Here is a 19,803-nt window from a genome sequence, read left to right as displayed (position 1 = left end):
GGCTCAGTAGTTGTGGCGCACGGGCTTAGTTACTCTTCATGGCATGTGGGGTCCTCCTGGACCAGGGATCGAACCCGTGTCCCCTGCATTGGCAGGTGGACCCTCAACCACTGTGCCACCAGGGAAGTCCCTGGAATTTAATTTTACACACAACAGACAAGAGTACAATCTCCTAACCTAAAGGTAAAGGGCAATGGTAGCTATGAGAAAATAAACAAAAGTAACTTTCAGTTCTCTAACAAATCACCCAAACTTACTTTACATACAGTGATTCTTATGTACCAGGCCAAATTTTATACCTAGAATGTGTAACTATCCAAAGAAAATGCAGCTTTGATGAAAATTACAAATCGCCATTTACTACTCTCATAAAACATTGTAATAAAGGTGTTTTTTTTTTTAAACCTAGATTTTTTTTTAAATTAATTAATTTATTTATTTATGGCTGTGTTGGGTCTTCGTTTCTGTGTGAGGGCTTTCTCTAGTTGTGGCAAGCGGGGGCCACTCTTCATCGCAGTGCGCGGGCCTCTCACTATCGCGGCCTCTCTTGTTGCGGAGCACAGGCTCCAGACGCGCAGGCTCAGTAATTGTGGCTCACAGGCCCAGCTGCTCTGCGGCATGTGGGATCTTCCCAGACCAAGGCTCGAACCCGTGTCCCCTGCATTGGCAGGCAGATTCTCAACCACTGCGCCACCAGGGAAGCCAAAAAGGTGTTTTTTTAATACACACACACACATATAAGTCAAAACAGAATATATTAAAAATACTCTCTAAACAACTGTATTAATCCTATCCAAAAACAAAAAACAAACAAAAAAAAACTTAAAGATACAAAACTTTAATTCAAAGTGGATCAGAGACCTCAATGTAAAACCTAAAGCCATAAAACTTCTGAAACACTAGAAAATTTTTATTACTCGTGTTATGCAAAAATTTCTTAAATATGATCCCCAAAGCACAATTCATAAAAGAACAAATGGATAAAATGAACTTCATTGAAATGTCAAAGAAACCTTATGCTCTTCAAAAGACACTGTTAAGAAAATGAAAAGACAAGTCATGGTCTAGGAGAAAATCTTTCTAAAGCATACAGCTGGCATAAAACTTGTATTTCAAATATCTAAAGAATTCTCAAAACTCGAAAGTCAAAAAAAACCAAACAACTCAGTTTTTTTAAAAAAGGAGGCAAAAAATTTCACCAAAGAAGATATACAGATGGAAATAAGCACATGAAAAGATGCTCAACATCACTAGTCATTAGAGAAATGCAAATTAAAACAATAATGAGGGACTTCCTTGGTGGCGCAGTGGTTAAGAATCCACCTGCCGATGCAGGGGACACGGGTTCGATCCCTGGTCTGGGAAGATCCCACATGCCGCGGAGCAACTAAGCCCGTGCGCCACAACTACTGAGCCTGCGCTCTAGAGCCCGTGAGCCACAACTACTGAGCCCGCGTGCATCAACTACTGAAGCCCACACGCCCTAGGGCCCACGTGCCGCAACTACTGAAGCCTGCCTGCCTAGAGCCCATGCTCCACAACAAGAGAAGCCACCGCAATGAAGCCCACGCACCACAACAAAGAGTAGCCCCTGCTCGCCGCAACCAGAGAAAGCCTGTCAACGAAGACCCAACACAGACCCCCCCACACCCCAAAAAACAATAATGAGGTAACACTACACATCTATTAGAATGTCCAAAATTAAGATTAACCATACCAAGTGTTAGCAAGAGCAACTACAACTCTCATACACTGCTAGTGGGAAAGTCAAATGGTACAATCACTTCGGAAAGAAATCTGGCAGTTTAAAAAGTTAAACATAAATCTATGATATTATGCAGCCTGGGTATTTATTTATCAAAGAGAGGTGAGAGCATATGTCCACACAAAGACTTAAACATAAATGTTCAGGGACTTCCCTGGCGACCCAGTGGTTAAGACTCCACACTTCCAATGTAGGGGGCACGGGTTCGATCCCTGGTCGGGGAACTAAGATCCCACATACCACACAGCGTGGCCAAAAATTAAAAAACCCACGAATGTTCGTAACAGTTTAGTCGTGGCCCAAACTGAAAAATTCCAAATGTTCATCAACAGGTAAACAAATAAATTGAGGTCTATCCATACAATGGAATACCACCCGGCAATGAAAAGAAATGAACTATACATACAACAACAGAGATGAATCTGAAATAATTAGGCTGGGTAAAAGAAACCAAGCAAAGAGTACATACAGTATGAATCCACTCATCTAAAACTCTAAAAATTGCAAATGTATAGTGACAGAAAAAGCAAATCAATGGTTGGCTGAAGATGGGGTGTGGATTGAACTGTGTCCAAAAAAATATGTTTAAGTCCTAAGCCTCGGCACCTGTGAATGTGACCTTATTTGGAAATAGGGTCTTTGCAGATGTAATCAAGTTAAATGAGGTCACACTGGATTAGGGTGGCCCTAAATCCAATAAATTGGTATCCTTATAAGAAGAGGTAAATTTCGACCCAGACATACAGGAAAGAAAGTGTGGCATAATAAGAAATATACCTTGGTCTTTGTCCCCAGTTCTTGACACAGAACTCCTAAAATGCTTGAAATTTCCTGAGTGACACAGGTGACAGGAGTGTATTCTGTTCTAATATCTGGTCTTTGTCCCCAGTACAAGACACAGAAGCTCCTAAATCCCTTTGAATTTCCTGGGTATCAGAGCATTTTTCGTTTCAATGAGGTGACTTGCTAGGCCCCTATATAATTTCAGGATGGAGGCTGGACGCCAGAAAGACCAAGGCTTGATTAGAAGCCTAGAACTTTCAGGCACATCCCCCAACCTCTGGGGAAGGGGAGAGGAACTGGAGATTGAGTTAATAATCGATCACTCCTGTGTGATAACAACTCCTAAACGACAGTGTTCAGAAAGCTTCTGGATGGTGAGCACGCTGAGGGCGCTCGGAGGACGAAGCGCCTGGAGAGGGCGTGGACGCTCTGTGCAGCCCCTGCCCCATACCTTGCCCTGTGCCTCTCTTCCATGTGGCTGTTTCTGAGTTGCATCCTTTATAATAAACTGGTAATAGTAAAGAAATAATTTCCCTGAGTTCTGTGAGCCATTCTAGAAAATTACTGAACCCAAGGAGAGAGTCATGAGAACTCGATTTATAGCCAGTTGGCAAGAAATATGGGAGGCTTGGGACTTATAAATGGCATCAGAAGTGAGAACAGTCTTGTGAGACTGAGCCCTTAGCCTGTGAGGCCTGATACTAACTGCAGGTGGTATTAGACTGAATTCAGGTGCTGTACACCTCGCTGGTGTCCGCAGACGTGGAGAATTGGAATATTTGAGGAAAAAACCCACACACTTGGTGGCAGAAGTTTGTGGATAAAATAGATCATAGAAGGCCACATGAAGACAAAGGTAAAGACTGGGATAATGTGTCCACAAGTCAAGGAACAGTAAAGTATCTGGCAACCACCAGAAGCTAGGAGAGAGGCATGGAACAGATTTTCCTTTGGAGCCACGGGAAGGAACCAACACTTCTGACAACCTGATTCTGAATTCTAGCCTCCAGAACTTTAAGAGAATAAATTTCTATTGTTATAAACCACCCAGTGTGTGCTATTTTGTTACGGCAGCCTTAGGAAACTAGGGAAGGGATGGGAGGAGGGACTACCAACAGGCTACAAAGAGGCAGGAGGAGACTTTCGGGGGTGATGGATATGTTCACTATCCCCATTATGGTGATGGTTTCACAGGTACATAATATGTCAAAACTTAAATATGTACAATTTATTCTGTGTCAATTAAATTTTAATAAAGCTGAATTTTTTTTTTTAAACCCACAGTTCATCAAAAAGTCTACATTAATAAATACTGGAGAGAGTGTGAAGAAAAGGGAACCCTCCTATACTGTTCGTGGGAATGTAAATTGGTGTAGCCACTATGGAAAACAGTATGGAGGGTCCTGAAAAAAAACTAAAAATGGAGCTATCATATGATCTAGCAATCCCACTCCTGGGCATATATCTGGAAAATATGAAAACTCTAATTTAAAAAGATACATGCACCCCAATGTTCATAGCAGCACTATTTATAACAGCCAAGACATGGAAGCAACCCAAGTATACACACACACACACTCTAAAATATCACTCAGCCATAAAAAAAGAATGAAATATTGCCATTTACAGCAACATGGATGGACCTAGAGATTATCATACTAAGTGTAGTAAGCCAGAGAGAGAAAGACAAATATTATATGATATCACTTATATGTGGAATCTAAAAAATAATACAAATGAATCTATGTACAAAACAGAAACAGACTCACAGACATAGGAAACAAACTTACGGTTACCAAAGGGGAAAGGGAGGGTGGGGAGGGATAAATTAGTAGTATGGGATTAACAGATACAAACTACTATACATAAAATAGATAAGTAACAAGGATTTACTATAGAACACAGGGAACTATATTCAATATCTTGTAATAAACTATAATGTAAAATAATCTGAAATATATATATATTACATATGTATATAGCAAACTGAATCACTTTGCTATATACCTGAAACTGACACAGTATTGTAAATCAACTGTATTTTAATAATTTAAAAAAACCCCAGGGTACATCAAGCCCATTCACAAAGACTTGTAAGAATGACTGTCTAAGTCCTGCAAATGGGAAAGATGCGTTAAAGCTGAAGCACAAAACTGACACATCAGAAAATCCTCTGGGATAGATTCAGCTGTCCTAGAGCTATTTCTGATGCACTCAAGGGAAAAAATCCATCCACCCCATAAGGTAGCCTGTCTCTGCAGGTGCGCTACGGTGCACTTCTGATACATACCCTTTTCCTAACATTTCAGGACAGGTTCCTACTTAAGCACAGCGAGATTAAAATACCCAAACATGAGAGTAAAATTTGTCATATTCTTATATAAAATTATGTTCAACAAAAGTGATTTATAATTGAAGAGAGCAGACATTCTATCACATTTATTACAAAAAGCATCTATCAGTCTTCTCTTGTTCAGACTCGTATTTGAACATGTATTGTTTCAAAAACTTACTTTAAAACTAAATGCAAGTTAGCAGAGAGCCGAGGATCTGTAAACTGTGTTGTTCTGTTGTTATGGTCAACGAAATAAACTCTGCCTGTTGCTGTATTCCTGATCTCCCATCCAGGAGGCAACGGACCAAGCTCTTCACAATTGATGTTGCTAAGATCCCTGCAAAAACAAATATAAAATAAAAAATACCTCACTGCTGGGCCTGCTGAGCCAAGCAAGTGTAAATGACACAGAACAATTCCATGAAGTCTGAGAAAATGTATTGTTTCAGAAACTTGAGACGTTCAGCTGGAATCTTTAATTCCCAATGGTTTAACAAACTTGCATATTCAAAGCCCAATCCATAGATGGCTCAGAAACTTATCACACGGCCTACATTTTTAGTGAGTTCATTCCTGGGCTTTAATGTAATTCAGGTTTTAAATTAATATAAAAGCAATCACAACATTTGCCAACATAAACTGTACTTCAATACTTGTCTGACAAAATATTGTTTTCCAAATGTCAGTGATATAAGGAATTAAATGTTTTCTAAAATTTCCCTTCAATTATTTATTTCTTTACCACACCATAAAATTTGTGTAAATGTTCATTCCATGATTAATTTTAAGCTCTTCAACAAAGCAGAACTGGAAATGTTATTGAAATTGTGATCCTGAAAATAACCACAGTATATATTTTAAAGGATAACTACTCCATTTTGAATTCTGAAAGATATAAAGCTAGTGAATGAAGAACCTGTTTAAGACACCTTAGGAAGAATGTTCTAAGGTTTACTGCTACAATAAAAAAAGCAAAAAGACTTTTTGCTTTTTGGAGCAAAGACCACTGTTATTATATCATGCATTCTTAAAATACTATTATATATGACAAAGATTTATAGAACTTTAAAGAATGAAATAAAAGCAGCATGTCTAATATAAATTTAAACTGTAACCAATAATTACAATGACAAATCTCATAAAAATTATGTTTTCAAAGTTAAACTAGAAAAAAAGTTTTCCTGAAATAACCTCTTCTTGGTCATAGTGAAAACGTAATGATGGGCACCCAGAGATTTGTTGGAACAATGATTTTTAAATTGTGCTTATAGGTGCCCCAGAGATTCTTCTGCTACAGAACTAAAGATTGGAAAGAACACACTATTCTGAGACACTGCTAGTCTCAAAAGAGGCAAAGGAAAAAGTTCCAAGAATCCTCCTCAAATTTTTTTTAAGTGAATTAAACTGGAGCTGGTACCTGAGTGGCAGACAGGCAGAGTGGGGGGCTGCCAGAGGGTAGTGGTTAATTGGGAAACTCAGCCTCAGGCCAGCAGCAAGGTTGGAAAAGGAAATCTGGAACTTCCCCACTGAAAACTCAAAGGAAAGATGAAGTGATTCCAGGAAAAATTCCTAAATTCTCACTTTAGGTCCACAGAACTCCAACCAATTAAAATCAAACTCACAATCAAAGATCACCAAACACTTCAGAAAGGAATTCATGATGACTGAGTCAGTAGAAACAAAACCACGGAATTAGATCCCCAAGTACTGTCAGAGATCAAAAAGAATAGCTATGATATGCAATGTTTAAAACAAATAATAAAAGGGAACAATTACAAAGACAAACTATCACTGAGAGATTATTAAGAATGAACAGATAGATTTTTTTAAATGGAACTTTTAGAAATGAAAAACAATTATCATTCTTTGTAATCAAAGAATGAATAATGCTTTTGATGTAATGCAGAATTTCACTTTATATCATTTTATTTAGAATTTTATAAATTTATAGTCATACATGGGAGGGCTCTAAAGAATTGATGAGAAGCAGAAAACTGGGAACACTCTTTATGTGGAACTGGGAAATGATTAAAGGAAAATGGTATGTTATACAGCCATAAAAAGTAATACAGATCTGTATTTTAAGACTACATAGTCAGTATGCAATATAGTGAATAACAAAGCATTAATCATTATTTTAAAGAGAAATACAGAACATTCTAAAATGGTACTTCTCAGATAAATCTAAGTTTACTGGATATCTTTACATAAAGTTAGTTTTAAAGTGTCTGAGTGACACTATTTTATAAATGTCATTGATTGAATAGTGATGATATTTTAATAGAATCTAAATATTTATAGTCTGCTTTGATAAAAGATCCTCCATACAAAAGACATATTCACTAAAGGATCCCCCAAAACAAAAGATATATATTTTAAGATAACTATTTGGAGCAGAGAGACTAAAGAAAAGAAATATAATCCAAAGCGTTATTTCATAAAGTCATTATTCAATACTCAATAAGAAATATTCTTAAATCTTTATAGAAACCCCTTATTCATTAATGAGAAACCAACATTGTTTCCTTAGGAATAAGAACACTGCCCACTGTGGTGCCAAAATCTCTCTGTTTCAACTTCTGACGCCAGCTTACCACACCACTCTTTTCAAAAGGCAGCTCAAGATCAGCTTTCACACTGTTGTAAATCATTCAGTTTTTTTAAAAAATCATTTTTCTTCGAAACATTTCCTTCCAATGATTTTAAATTATGTTATAGAAAAGTTCATTACTGACTTTCAACCTGATAAACAGAACCCAAAACACTTCTTTTCATAATTTACATATCAAAACTCTTATTTCTAAAAGTTAGGCACTTAGATTTTTTTCAGTGAGCTTATTAATAAAACAAAAATTTCCTCCCCACTATTTTTTTTTAAATCAACAGCTTATATTATGAAGACACAGAAATGGCAACCTTGATACAATAATTAATGATAACACATTTCCTTAGCTGCCACCCTCAAAAGATTCTGATTAAGCTCTATCACAAAGTAAAACATTTTGGGAATTCCCTGGCGGTCCAGTGGTTAGGACACGGTGCTTTCACTGCCGGGGCCCAGGTTCAATCCCTGGTCAGGGAACTAAGATCCCACAAGCCGCAAAGCGCGACCAAAAAAAAAAAAAAAAAAAAAAGAAAACATTTTCATTATAATAGCTTTGTTTATAAATACAGTATCAAAGCAATCCAAAATCAGCTAGTCACATCTGTTTTTAATTCAAAAACATGATTCTAGACAAGTAGAGCTCTGAGTACAAACTTTAGGCAGAAAAAGATCTCTTGACCCTCCATAGGACTTTTTTTTTTTGAAGAGAGGAATGTTGCACTTAATATATAAAATATCTTCATCCAACAAAGGTATATGTATAGCTTACAAAGCTGATTTAGAATTTCACTTAGAACTCAACCTTTTTTTGCAGCTTCAACTGGACTACTTGGCACTCTCCATCTGTTCAGTAGAAAATAATTCAAAATAGCTAGTGGTTTAAAATGTATTATTTGATACTAAAATGTACCAGAAACTGTGTTAAACTACTAAATTGATTTTGTGTCATTCCATCTTCTTAAAGTTAAAAGATAGTTGACATTTTGGTTAGTAAATGCATTCAACAAGGCCTGCAATTCAAACATACAAGTTTTGGCATTTAAAATTAATTTATGTTAATTGGGTTATTCCTTTTCTACATTAAAATGAAACTTGAAGATTGAATACACTTATATAAAGTTAAAATAAACAAACCATTTTTAAAAAAGCCTAACCAGAAATAAAAATATCAATTTACTACCCTTAAAAAAAAAGGGTATGTATGTTTTTGTAAGGGTATGTATGTTTTCCCCAGGTCAATTTTCAAATTCCTAAAAGAGCCACATTTTTGCGTCGATTTTTTTAAGGGGCAGGGGGAGACGAACTGGAGACTGGTTGGGGGGTACGGCACTGGGGTAGGGTTGCAGAGAAGTAAGTAGGACTTTCTACTAAATGTCAAACTGAAAATATGATGAGAAAGAGCCAAACTTTTACATCATCTATTTTAAGAAGTTAAAGATTAAATAATCAAATAAATCCTAGGTGAAATGGATATTCAATGGTATGAAGGGTATTTAGAATATGTTCTTACCTAGGCACTCTTGGATCATGCCATGTGCTCACACCAGTCTGAGTATGTAAGAAATACACCTGACCTTGTTGTGTTGTCCTCTGTTCTGTAAAATTAAGAAACACTAATAATAAAAACATATTCAGAATGTCCAAATCAAAAACAGCTATAAACACTAGGATGATATTATATTAATAGGTAAACTCTCCAAATTACCAATCTATTTTATTACAAAAGAACTGCTTTACAAATCACTTGTTCTGAACTCAGAACACATTTTCTCCTGGAAACAGTCTTATAAATGGTGGTGAGGGTCACAGCCCAGCTATTTAAAAGCCAACTACACTTATAATGTGGCTCAAATATTAAACATGTTGCAATGGAAAATAGAAAACAATACTGTCACAGTACCAATAATTAAACAAACATGAAGAAATTATCTTTTATTTGTCTTAAATGTGGAGCCTAAGGGAAACAGAAGGGCTCAGAGGAAGAGGCTAACCAACTCTGCGGAGATTCTCAGGGATTTGCAAAAACTTTCAAAGAGTTTGCAGGCTGGTAATGCTTTTTAAATTATGCCTAATTTTATATCAAAACTTATGTTTTTTCTTTCCTTGAGAGAGGTGTATTCTCAAGACTACATTTGGACTTAGAAGCAAAAAAGATGGAATATAGAAGAGACACCCTATAGTCTAAAAGAAGCAATGATGGAAAAATAATCAAGTTAGGAGGAGGAAGACTAAGGAGCACATATGCCTAATGGGGAAAAAAAAGCCGCAGGTAAAATTAAGTCAAAGCCCTTGGGAAGAGAGTGAGGAGGCCAGGGCAAAGAGAAGGAATCTGTGAAAGGGTTTCTTCAATGGTGGTTTTTAGTCTTTATTTATGTTTTCAAGCAACAGAACTACCTTTTTTTTTTTAAAACAAAATCTAATGAAAAATTCCAATATACGAAACAATAAAACTATTGCTAATATTTATTAGTATAAATTTGTTTATAAACCTGTAATAAAAATCAATTTAAACTTTTAAAATTATAAATGTAAAAATGTTTAAACCTGGTTCTAGATGACAGCTGCAATAATTTCAGCCTTGGTACCCACTTTACTCCTATGTTTTGGTTGTACAAAAAAAATTTTTTTTAATCCAAATCACACAAATATTGTAAAAGTGTAACTACCCCCACTCCAAACCACTTGCCTTATAATCTCAATTAAAAAGAATGCCAGGAGATACTTGATTCTAAGGTCTGGACATTAATAATAACAGCTAAATTTTAACTTCTCATGAAATTTCATTTATTTCTTGCAACAAATCTACATGGTTGGTAATAATATTTTCCCCACTTTATAATATAGAAGATAAAGCTGAGGCTCAAACAGGTTAAATAATGTGCCCAGCATCACACAACTAATATATAGCAAAGCCAGGATATGAACCCAGCTCTGTTTCCCAAGCCCATGCTCTAACCACTGTGCTTTAAGTTAACCTGTGTGGCCTAGCTCAATTAATGGAAAAATTGGGTTTTTTTTTTAATTAAATAGTTAAAATACTTAAAAAATAAAGTAAGAATGATGCATTTGTGTAAGTTCAAAAAACATTCTGGAGTAAAAATAAAATACAAGTTAGATCAGGCAATTCCCAATGTTGGTCACTAGGTGTCATCATCAGCCCAGAACTGTTTATCTAGAGGCTGTGGAAAGGGCAAGGATGTTAAGTAACTTGGTTAAGCTTTTAGCAAGAGAGGAGAGAACAGCTGAGGTCATACTACAAGAGTTCACAAGTTGCAATTAATTTAGGAAGTTCTGTATTCAACTATGAGAAGATTCATGTCATCTTTCACATGGAATTCTAAAATTTAGGAAATATATAAGATTATAGTACTTTTACACAAACACAGAAGTGACTAAATCATTTACAATAACCCAATCACTCAGATAACACAAAATTATAGACAATACAAATACAATATATAAATACCATCAGAAATATGCTTTTTAAATTATTTCTAAATATGCACGTCTAGAAAATTACAAGTCTGACTTCAGATTGCCATTATCAAGAAAAACACCATCTCACTTTTTACAGTGCCTGTTTACAAAGCAGTCTCACATTGTTTCATATGCCTCTCACAATATCTTTGTGAAAAGGAGAGGTATCATTCATCTCATTTCATTGTAACTGGGCAAAAAGGTTAAGGTTAAATGACTAGTCCAAAGTCAAAGTGTTGTTAGTCTTCTACCACTTCAAAGACTTTTCAAAGTTGGGGAGTTTTACATTTACTTTGATTTTCATGCAGAATTCCTAAACCCAGATTAATAACTTCTTTAAAAGTTGGTTTTCTGGCTTCTTAGCAAGCTGAAATCAGTAAAACACACTTTATTTTTCCTCTGCTAGTTGTCATACCATAGCCTTCTGGTAGGTCTGGAGGAGTATGTAAATGTGTCCTGCTCATGTAATTTCTATGTCGTTGTGACCTGACTCTCCTCTCTGCCAGTCTGGGATCTGAAGACTGTCCAGATGTTGCACCGTTTGTTCCACTAATTGGAGTGTTCTCATCAACAAAACAGCTAAGAGGTCTGCCAGGACTAGAATATTCAGATGCTGGTCTATCAAAAAGTAACAAGGAAAAAAAGTTACTCAACTCAGATACCAAAAGCAGAATTTTATAGACAATGTATGTACAGCAGTAACAATCACTTTTAAGAAAATGGAATGATTAATACAAATATAATGACTCAAGAACTCTCAATAAAAGCAAACCCAAAGCCTCAAAGCACCAAAGAAACCCAGGTGATAAGCAGATTATCAATTACATATTCAAATCACTTTATATTGATTTTAATTACATTTCATATGAAATCCGCATATATTTATAGATGTGAGTATGAGCTCACAAAGCCTTAGTTGGCTTAGCCACAGGCGACCTCAGACCTGCGTCCCCACCATTCTCCCACTCTGCCTCTGCCACACTGACATTCTTCCTCCTCCTTAAGCTTGCCATGGTCATTCTACCTTCAGTGCTGGAGAGCAGCCCTTCCTTCTACCTAGAGTGATTTTTTCTCCTATTTTCCCTAGGCCAGACTCCTTTTTGTCATTCAAATCTTAGCTTAAGCTTAAATGTTGCCTCTAAGAGGTCGTTCCTGACCTTCAGATCTAAAGTAGTCACCCAGGCATTTGACAGTACCTCACCTTACTTCCTCAGCATGGCAGTTACTTCTGATATTTTTCTCATTTGCATCCTTGTTTTCGTCTGTCTTCCCCCACTAGAATATTTATTGAGAGAAGAAAGTCTGCCTAGTTTTTTCCCCACCATATATATTCCCTGCACCTAGAGTAGTGCTTAGCATATATTTAAGAGTAGTAGTTCAATAAATATTGAGTGAATAAAGGAAAGATAGTCTGTCTCTTCAAAGAGCTTCCAGTCTCTTGTAGGTCATCCAAACTAAGAGGATAATCAAGAGTTAATTTTTAAACTAACATTTACAACACAATTGACTTTACACATGTGGAAATTAAAGTCAATTTTATCAGTTAAATGAGAAGGAAATAAGACTTCACTAAAGCACTGACACAAGTACACATTTATTTACACTCAGATATGATAAAAATAGGTTCTTTGACTTCCATATAATCCTTGGCAGTTTAATACTAGAAATCAACTCTCAAATAAGCACTTTTTAAAATGGCAATATAAGATAAGCTTTCATCTGAGAATCACAGTATAATAGAGAAAACTCTGCGGTTCAATGAGTTAAGCAATTAATCCCCAATAAATAAAAGTATAGCTAATGAGAAGCATTTGATGTTCTATGTCTGGTGCCAGTCCTGCTCAGGGAAAAAAAAAAAAAGTAGAAGGAGCAAAACAAACACTGAGTAGAGGTGGCAAATAAACTTTTTTCTTATTCTGAAAAAAAAGGAAATCCAGCCACTTATCCTATTCATTTTCAGTTACTTTAAGAGCTTTCCTTGAAGCTTTCAAAACTTATCTTGCATCCCCATGTCTTTACACATTAAGCTCCAGGAAGGCCTTTCTGCCTTATTCATGGTTATAGCCCAAATGCTGAGCACAGTGCCTGGCATATAACAATTTGGTGAACTGAATGATAGCTGTTACCACTACCCTGAACACTTTTTATCACCTTCCCCTCACCTGGCTAAATCCTCATATTCTTCAGGATTTAGTTCAGAGACTCTCCTCCTTCAGAGTTTTCCTTAGCAAGTTCTACCACCTTGCCCCCAACTCTAAGTCAGGTGCCCCTCCATATTGTCTCAGAGCATCTGGTTCTTATCTTGGTCAAAGACCTTACTGGACACAATATAATCATCCCCCAACATTATTGAATAAATGGAGATCCTGTATATATATTTTGTTACAGCCGTTCAATAATGGACTCAAAAAAAATTTTTAAGAGTCCTAGAAATAAGATGACTTCTCAATGTATTCATTTAACTCATCTAATAAATATTTATTGAACACCATCACAGGCCATGGAGCTACAATAACAGGATGACCTGCTAAGCAATCTTTATTAAAAATAATAATGGCATTTGCTATAAGATCTACTGATCTAGAGCAGTTTAAACCAAGAAAGGAAATCTGGTAAAGCTGACAGATAAACAGATAGGGGACTTCAGGAGGGCAAACAGCATAGACCTTGGGAAGATACTTGTATGTTCTTACCGTGTTGGGCGTTCCCATTGCGTAGTTCTTGTTATGTGGTTTAGGTACTGGATTCTTCCAGAGGCAGTTCGCCTTTCTTCCCAGCTTAAATAAAAATATTGAGAGATAAAGCAGTAATAGGAAGCCGGACATGGAATGTTTTTGGAACAAGCCAGGAAGACATTTGCTGTTATGAATCAGGAATGACAAATTGAAAAAGCAATACACAGAATATAGGAATTGTTTCAACTTATTTTAGAACTGTACAGTATGTCTTCTAGAATTCTGAAGCTTTTGAAATATTTATACTGAGGTGTGACTAATATTTTCCATCAGCCAAACTGAGAATTTTTCAATGATGTTCAACAATGCTCAATTAAATTATACTAATTTCTCCAGAATTTAGTGGGGGGAAAAAAGGCCATACTAAAAATAAAAATTATACATAATTTTAAAAAATTAAATTTAACTAGAAAAGTATATAAAAGCTTCTTAAAGCATTTAGCCTATCCAAACTAATTTTTTTAATCTTCATATTTTTATTTTCTCTTACACATTTTCTACTAAAAGTTATGAATTTTTTTAAGTATAGTTGACATACAATATTATATTAGTTTCAGGTATACAACATAGTAGTTTGACATCTATACACTACAAAATGATCACCAAGATAAGTCTAGTAACCATCTGTCACCATACAAAGTTATTACAATATGGACTATATTCCCTATGCTGTACATCACAGCCCCGTGACTTATTTTATGACTGAAAGTTTGTACCTCTTAATCCCCTTCACCTATTTCATCAATTTCCCCTCCTCTCCCTCCCCTCTGGCAAACCAATACAGAGTTTGTTCTTTGTATCTATGAGTCTGTTTCTGTTTTGTTTGTTTGTTTGCTTTGTTTTTTAGATTCCACATATAAGTGAAATCATATGGTATCTGTTTGACTTATTTCATTTAGCATTATACTCTCCAGATCCATCCATGTTGCTGCAAATGACAAGATCTCATTCTTTTTTTTATGGCTGACCAATATTCCAGTGTGTGTGTGTGTGTATGTGTGTGTGTGTAATACATCTTCTTTATCCATTCATCTATTAATGGACCCTTAGGCTGCTTCCATATCTTATCTATCTTCCATATCTTATCTATTGTAAATAATCCTGCAATGAACAAAGGGGTGCATATACCTCTTTGAATTCATGTTTTCATTTTCTTAGGATACATACCCAGAAGTGGGATAGCTGGATCATATGGTAATTCCGTTTTTAACTTTCTGAAGAACCTCCCTACCATTTTCCACAGTGGCTGTACTGATTATATTCCCACCTACACTGTACAAGCGCTCCTTTTTCTCCACAACCTCACCAACATGGGCTATTTCTCAAACTAATTTTTTAAAAAGCAATAATGCCACTTCTTCCTCAATATCTTATTAATTCATATAACAAAAAAATTAGGCGAGTGACTATAGTTATGTTAATATTCCACCAAACCACTGGCAGCGGTTTGGAGGCCTTAAACAATGGAAAATAAAAAGACGCTAAACAGGTTTTTTCCCCTGTGATTACAATTATAGTACAATAATGTAGAACAAATTTAAAATAAGCCGTACAACTGCTGTAATCTCTCAATACTGACTAGTTATTTCATCCTTAACTTCCCCTTCAAAAGTACCATAATCCACCTCAAATCCATAAAAATTAACAGATATATCAAGAAGCTAAAATGATCTATAAACAGACTTAAATTATAGCAATTTTTAACAGCTTACACAAAATGAGCAAATACCATAGCTTGGATTTGAAATTTCATGTCAAAAATAACTTAAAACTCAACCAATTATACACTTAAAATGGATATAGTTTATTGTATGTAAACTATACCTCATTGAAGTTAATTAAAAATACTTTGAAAATTAAAAATAAAATCGGTAAGGTTTCAGAACTAGTATAAAACAAAGATAGAGAGCAATGATAAAAAGCATAAGCTTTGGAATCAAGGCTTAAATCTGTGTTCCAGTTCTGCCATTTCTATGTGGCCTTTGGCAAAATACTTAACCTCTCTGAGTCTCAGTTTCGTAAGTCTGTAAAACGCATGAGGGTAATAATAGTAGTAACAGTAGTAATAATAATAGCTAATTATTTATTAAGCACTTACTCTATGCAAGACATTGTGCTACGTGCTTTACATGAATGACTTCATTTAATCCTCACAAGTACTGATGGCGTACATACTATTATCATTATCCTCTTTGATAAATAAACATAAACCAAAGCTTACAAAAGTCAAATAAATTGATTAAACTCATAAAGCTAGTAAACAGAAGAGTAAGGATTGGAACCCAAATGGTCTAATTCCAGAATCACATTATGAGAATTAAATGATCTAATGTATATCATGTAATGATATATATGTAATGATAAATGATATAAAGTGCTTATAACACTATTTGACACTTGCAGGCTCAATAAATGTTACTATGTTATTGTAATTACTATTACACAAATTCTGTATCCCATCCCTCTAAATAGAGCAATGCCTCAGATTCAGCACCTACATGCCTTGTTTTGAATAATTTAATCAATCAAAAAAGTTTTCCTTTTGAATATATAATATTTACAAGAGATTTAAATTTGTCAAGAAATTTGATTTGTCTCCTAGTCAAAACTCTTAAAAAACAAATGTAACATATCTAATTCATGGCTTATTTTACGAATTTGTTGTGATAAGATCCCTCACTAATTTTCTAAGTACAAGGAAAACCTAGATTTTGGAATTGATCAGCAAATTTCTAAACTTAAATATAAACACCAACTTATTTCTCATTATTTTAGGGATATTATCTAATGATTTTTGCTTACCCATCTGGTAAATCATTATCAAACAAACGACTGCAGTCCACAACTTGTCCTCCTGTGCCTATTCGGTCTCTGGACTGAAGACTTACTATTAAACAACAAAAACATTACTAAGAGTCACAGAACTAGAAAGAATTACTGCAATTTAAAATATTTCTCTTTGAAAGACACCTGGCTTAGCTCATTTTAAGACTTAAGAATGAACTCTTTAGTTTCTACTAAATTCTGCAATTTTTTTTTTAATTTATTTTTTTTGGCTGTGTTGGGTCTTCGTTGCTGCACGCGGGCTTTCTCTAGTTGCAGCGAGCAGTGGCTACTCTTCATTGCAGTGACTGGGCTTCTCACTGCGGTGGCTTCTCTTGTTGCGCAGCACAGGCTCTAGGCGCACAGGCTTCAGTAGTTGTGGCTCGCGGGCTCTAGAGCGCAGGCTCAGTAGCTGTGGCGCACGGGCACAGCTGCTCTACAGCATGTGCAATCTTCCCGGACCAGGGCTCGAACCCGTGTCCCCCGCACTGGCAGGCGGATTCTTAACCACTGCGCCACCAGGGAAGCCCCTGCAATTTCTTTGTCCATGAGATTTTTCTCTTTAAGGTTTTCTACACTTTGTCATGTTCATGGAGGCGAGTCTAACTCCTTTTTTCCCATCCTAATGGGGCAACGCAAGACCACTAGTGCACTTAAAAAGAGGCGTAACACATGAAAGGTATATTTGTGTATTCCACATTTTTGAGTTTTTAACTTCCCTCTCAATCTAAGAATGACAGGAATTATGAATAACGCTGTAGTGTAGATATTTCCCTGCAATAACCAGAATAGGGCTTTTGTTATGATGCTACTTTGGCAACTCTCTATGAACCTAATTCACTGCCTTGTAAAATTAAGTCCTTCAAGTCCTTTCTGTAACTAAAACCTCTCTTGATAGGTTCATATAATGCAATCATGTTATTCTAAATTCTGCTCTATAATGCAATGGTAAGATTCCAATTGCCTGTTACTTCTTTAAGAAGCTTCAAAGGAGCCCACCTCAGTGCCCTACCATTCTAGGTATCTTGATCAAATCTCAATCTATCAATTCTTAAGATAAGTCTCAGGAAATTTTATATAAAGGGGCCAATTCAAGATAACCCCACTAGCCCACTAAATGCCTTATGAGTAAGGTAACAATTTTTCCCTTTCTCCAATTAGTGCTATACTACCATTCTATTTTTTTCAATTAGTAAAGATTAAAACTGCAAAGCATTAAACTGGTTTTTCTTACTCAAAAACCAGTTTGAGAATTACTTTCAGAAAACCTTAGTATCATCTATAAAGTCTATCTCAGTGTTCTACTGTATTTGTATGCTTTTAAAGAATTCCTTCCTAAAGGATCAATAGTTCTTCACATTAGGAGCCTATTTTTTACATTATTTGTATTTTTTTGCTTTTTTAAAAAATTAAGTTGTCCTAGATTCTGCATCCACTATTTGAATAATTTTACATGACTCATTTAATTCATGCCAATACAATGAAGCTACAGTTACTGTACTTTGATTTTAAAGGTATTTAGAGTTTAGGTCAGCTTAAATAAAGCCAAAATTCACATAACTTTCAATTCCACACTTACCTACTATCTGTCCTCTAACTGTATCATTGTCATTTGGCCCAAGTTTGCATAGATCCAGCCTCTGATCTATTTCAAATCAACAACAGCAAAAGGCAAAAAATAAGTTGGTATCAGAGATTCTCACATCTACAGAGTGATAGTAAATTTCTACAATCCACTGGAAATCAGACCAATCATTTAAAGAATTAATCAAGTTTTAATGATGAGACAAATGTTTAAAATTCTCTAACTGCGTACATAATATTAGTATAAATGTCTCGACAAAAGTTTTGACAAATTCAGATTTCAAAAACCATAAGACACTGGTGCCAACATGCAGTATTTTCTCTCCAAAGATTTCAGAACACTTCAGTCTAAGTTTTCGCTTGCCACTTAATAGTTTTGTTCTTAAGCAATTTATCCCCAAGTCTTGATTTTCTCGTGTATAATTGTAGTACTTACCTCCTATTAAGGATTAAATCAGATGGTTATGTAAAACTCTTAGCACAGTACCCGGCACATAAGTGTCCAATAAATGTTAGTTGTTGTCATTGTTATTTTTTATCTAACCATTTCACATAACTCCCCCACACACAAAGTAAGTATTAATAAGAAGCCAAGTATAAACTAACATAAGGGTTTGAGTTCTGGTACTAACTCATTTAGAAGCAGCTCACTTCTTCTCTCATGCCTCATCTATAAAACAGATATAACACTGGCCTGGCTAGTTACAGTAAGGAACAATGTCACCCACTGCATGTTGGTTTTACTTTGATTACAGCACTTATAACTGAATTCTCTTTATAGCTGTATGCCATCTGTCTACTTAAGTAAATCACGAATTGATAAAAGGAGGAGACCATATCTTAAGTTTTTATATTCTCCACTCCAACCTGATAGAATGGAACTACATCAGGTGCTTAATAAATTAAATATTGCTACACATCAAAAAGATCATGTAAATTACTGCAATGAAACATTCACAAGCAGTAGAAAGAAAATCTGTGCCCCACCTGGCTTACTTTTCCCTTTGCAAAATAAATGGACACTAATAAGACAGCTATACAGTGGACTTGTGCAGAGCAATGCCGCTTCTGTTCAGTCCTTCTAACGTGTCCTGCTCCCTCTGCCAGCAGGCCTTTGCCCTTGCTTCTCAGAGGACAGGATTCATGCTGTTTTTCACCTTTCTATCACTGGGGTTTCAAACAGTACCTGACACCTTAAAGGTTCAATAAATGTTGGCTAAATTGAACCAGAAATAAGGTCATACATGTGACCTATAAGTCTTCAGTTTGCCTGCTGCATTGGGTTAGAATAACATGGTTCATTTTGTTTGTTTGTTTTTTGGGTTTTTTTTGGCTGCACTGTACAGCATGTGGGATCTTAGTTCCCCGACCAGGGATTAAACCCATGCCCCCTGCATTGGAAGGCAGAGTCTTAACCACTAGACCACTGGGGAAGTCCCAAAAATGGTTCGTTTTTTATATGCTAGACCTTTTCCAATCCCAACATCTTCTACCTCCTGTTGGTCACCCTGTCAACCCAGAAATACAAGAAATTCTCAGGTGCCTTTAAATTGCCCTCAGAACTTTTAGCTCAATTTTCTCCTTTTTAATTTTTAACAGTAATATTTTTATAACTGGGTTGTGGTATCATACTACATTAAAAGGGATCATCTCTTAATATTATATATCTAACATTCAAAGCTAAATTCAAACTATT

At 35.7% G+C, this 19,803-nt stretch overlaps 1 protein-coding gene across 1 annotated transcript in view; it reads right to left on the bottom strand.

The window, feature by feature from the left end:
• SMURF2 (SMAD specific E3 ubiquitin protein ligase 2) overlaps positions 1-19,803 on the bottom strand; it is a 122,045-nt gene that overhangs the window by 18,682 nt on the left and 83,560 nt on the right. The window contains exons 5-10 of the mRNA XM_036836349.1: positions 18,103-18,168; positions 16,503-16,587; positions 13,659-13,742; positions 11,381-11,583; positions 8,999-9,083; positions 5,062-5,220 (exon numbers count right to left, since the gene is read on the bottom strand). Coding sequence (XP_036692244.1) covers positions 5,062-5,220; positions 8,999-9,083; positions 11,381-11,583; positions 13,659-13,742; positions 16,503-16,587; positions 18,103-18,168 — 682 coding nt within the window. The remainder of the gene's footprint in view (positions 1-5,061; positions 5,221-8,998; positions 9,084-11,380; positions 11,584-13,658; positions 13,743-16,502; positions 16,588-18,102; positions 18,169-19,803) is intronic.

The sequence above is a fragment of the Balaenoptera musculus genome, chromosome 20 (assembly GCF_009873245.2).
Source record: "Balaenoptera musculus isolate JJ_BM4_2016_0621 chromosome 20, mBalMus1.pri.v3, whole genome shotgun sequence".
Classification (NCBI taxonomy): Eukaryota; Metazoa; Chordata; class Mammalia; order Artiodactyla; family Balaenopteridae; genus Balaenoptera; species Balaenoptera musculus.
Note: the sequence above shows the minus strand (reverse complement) of the source record. Positions and strands in the feature narration are given on the sequence as shown.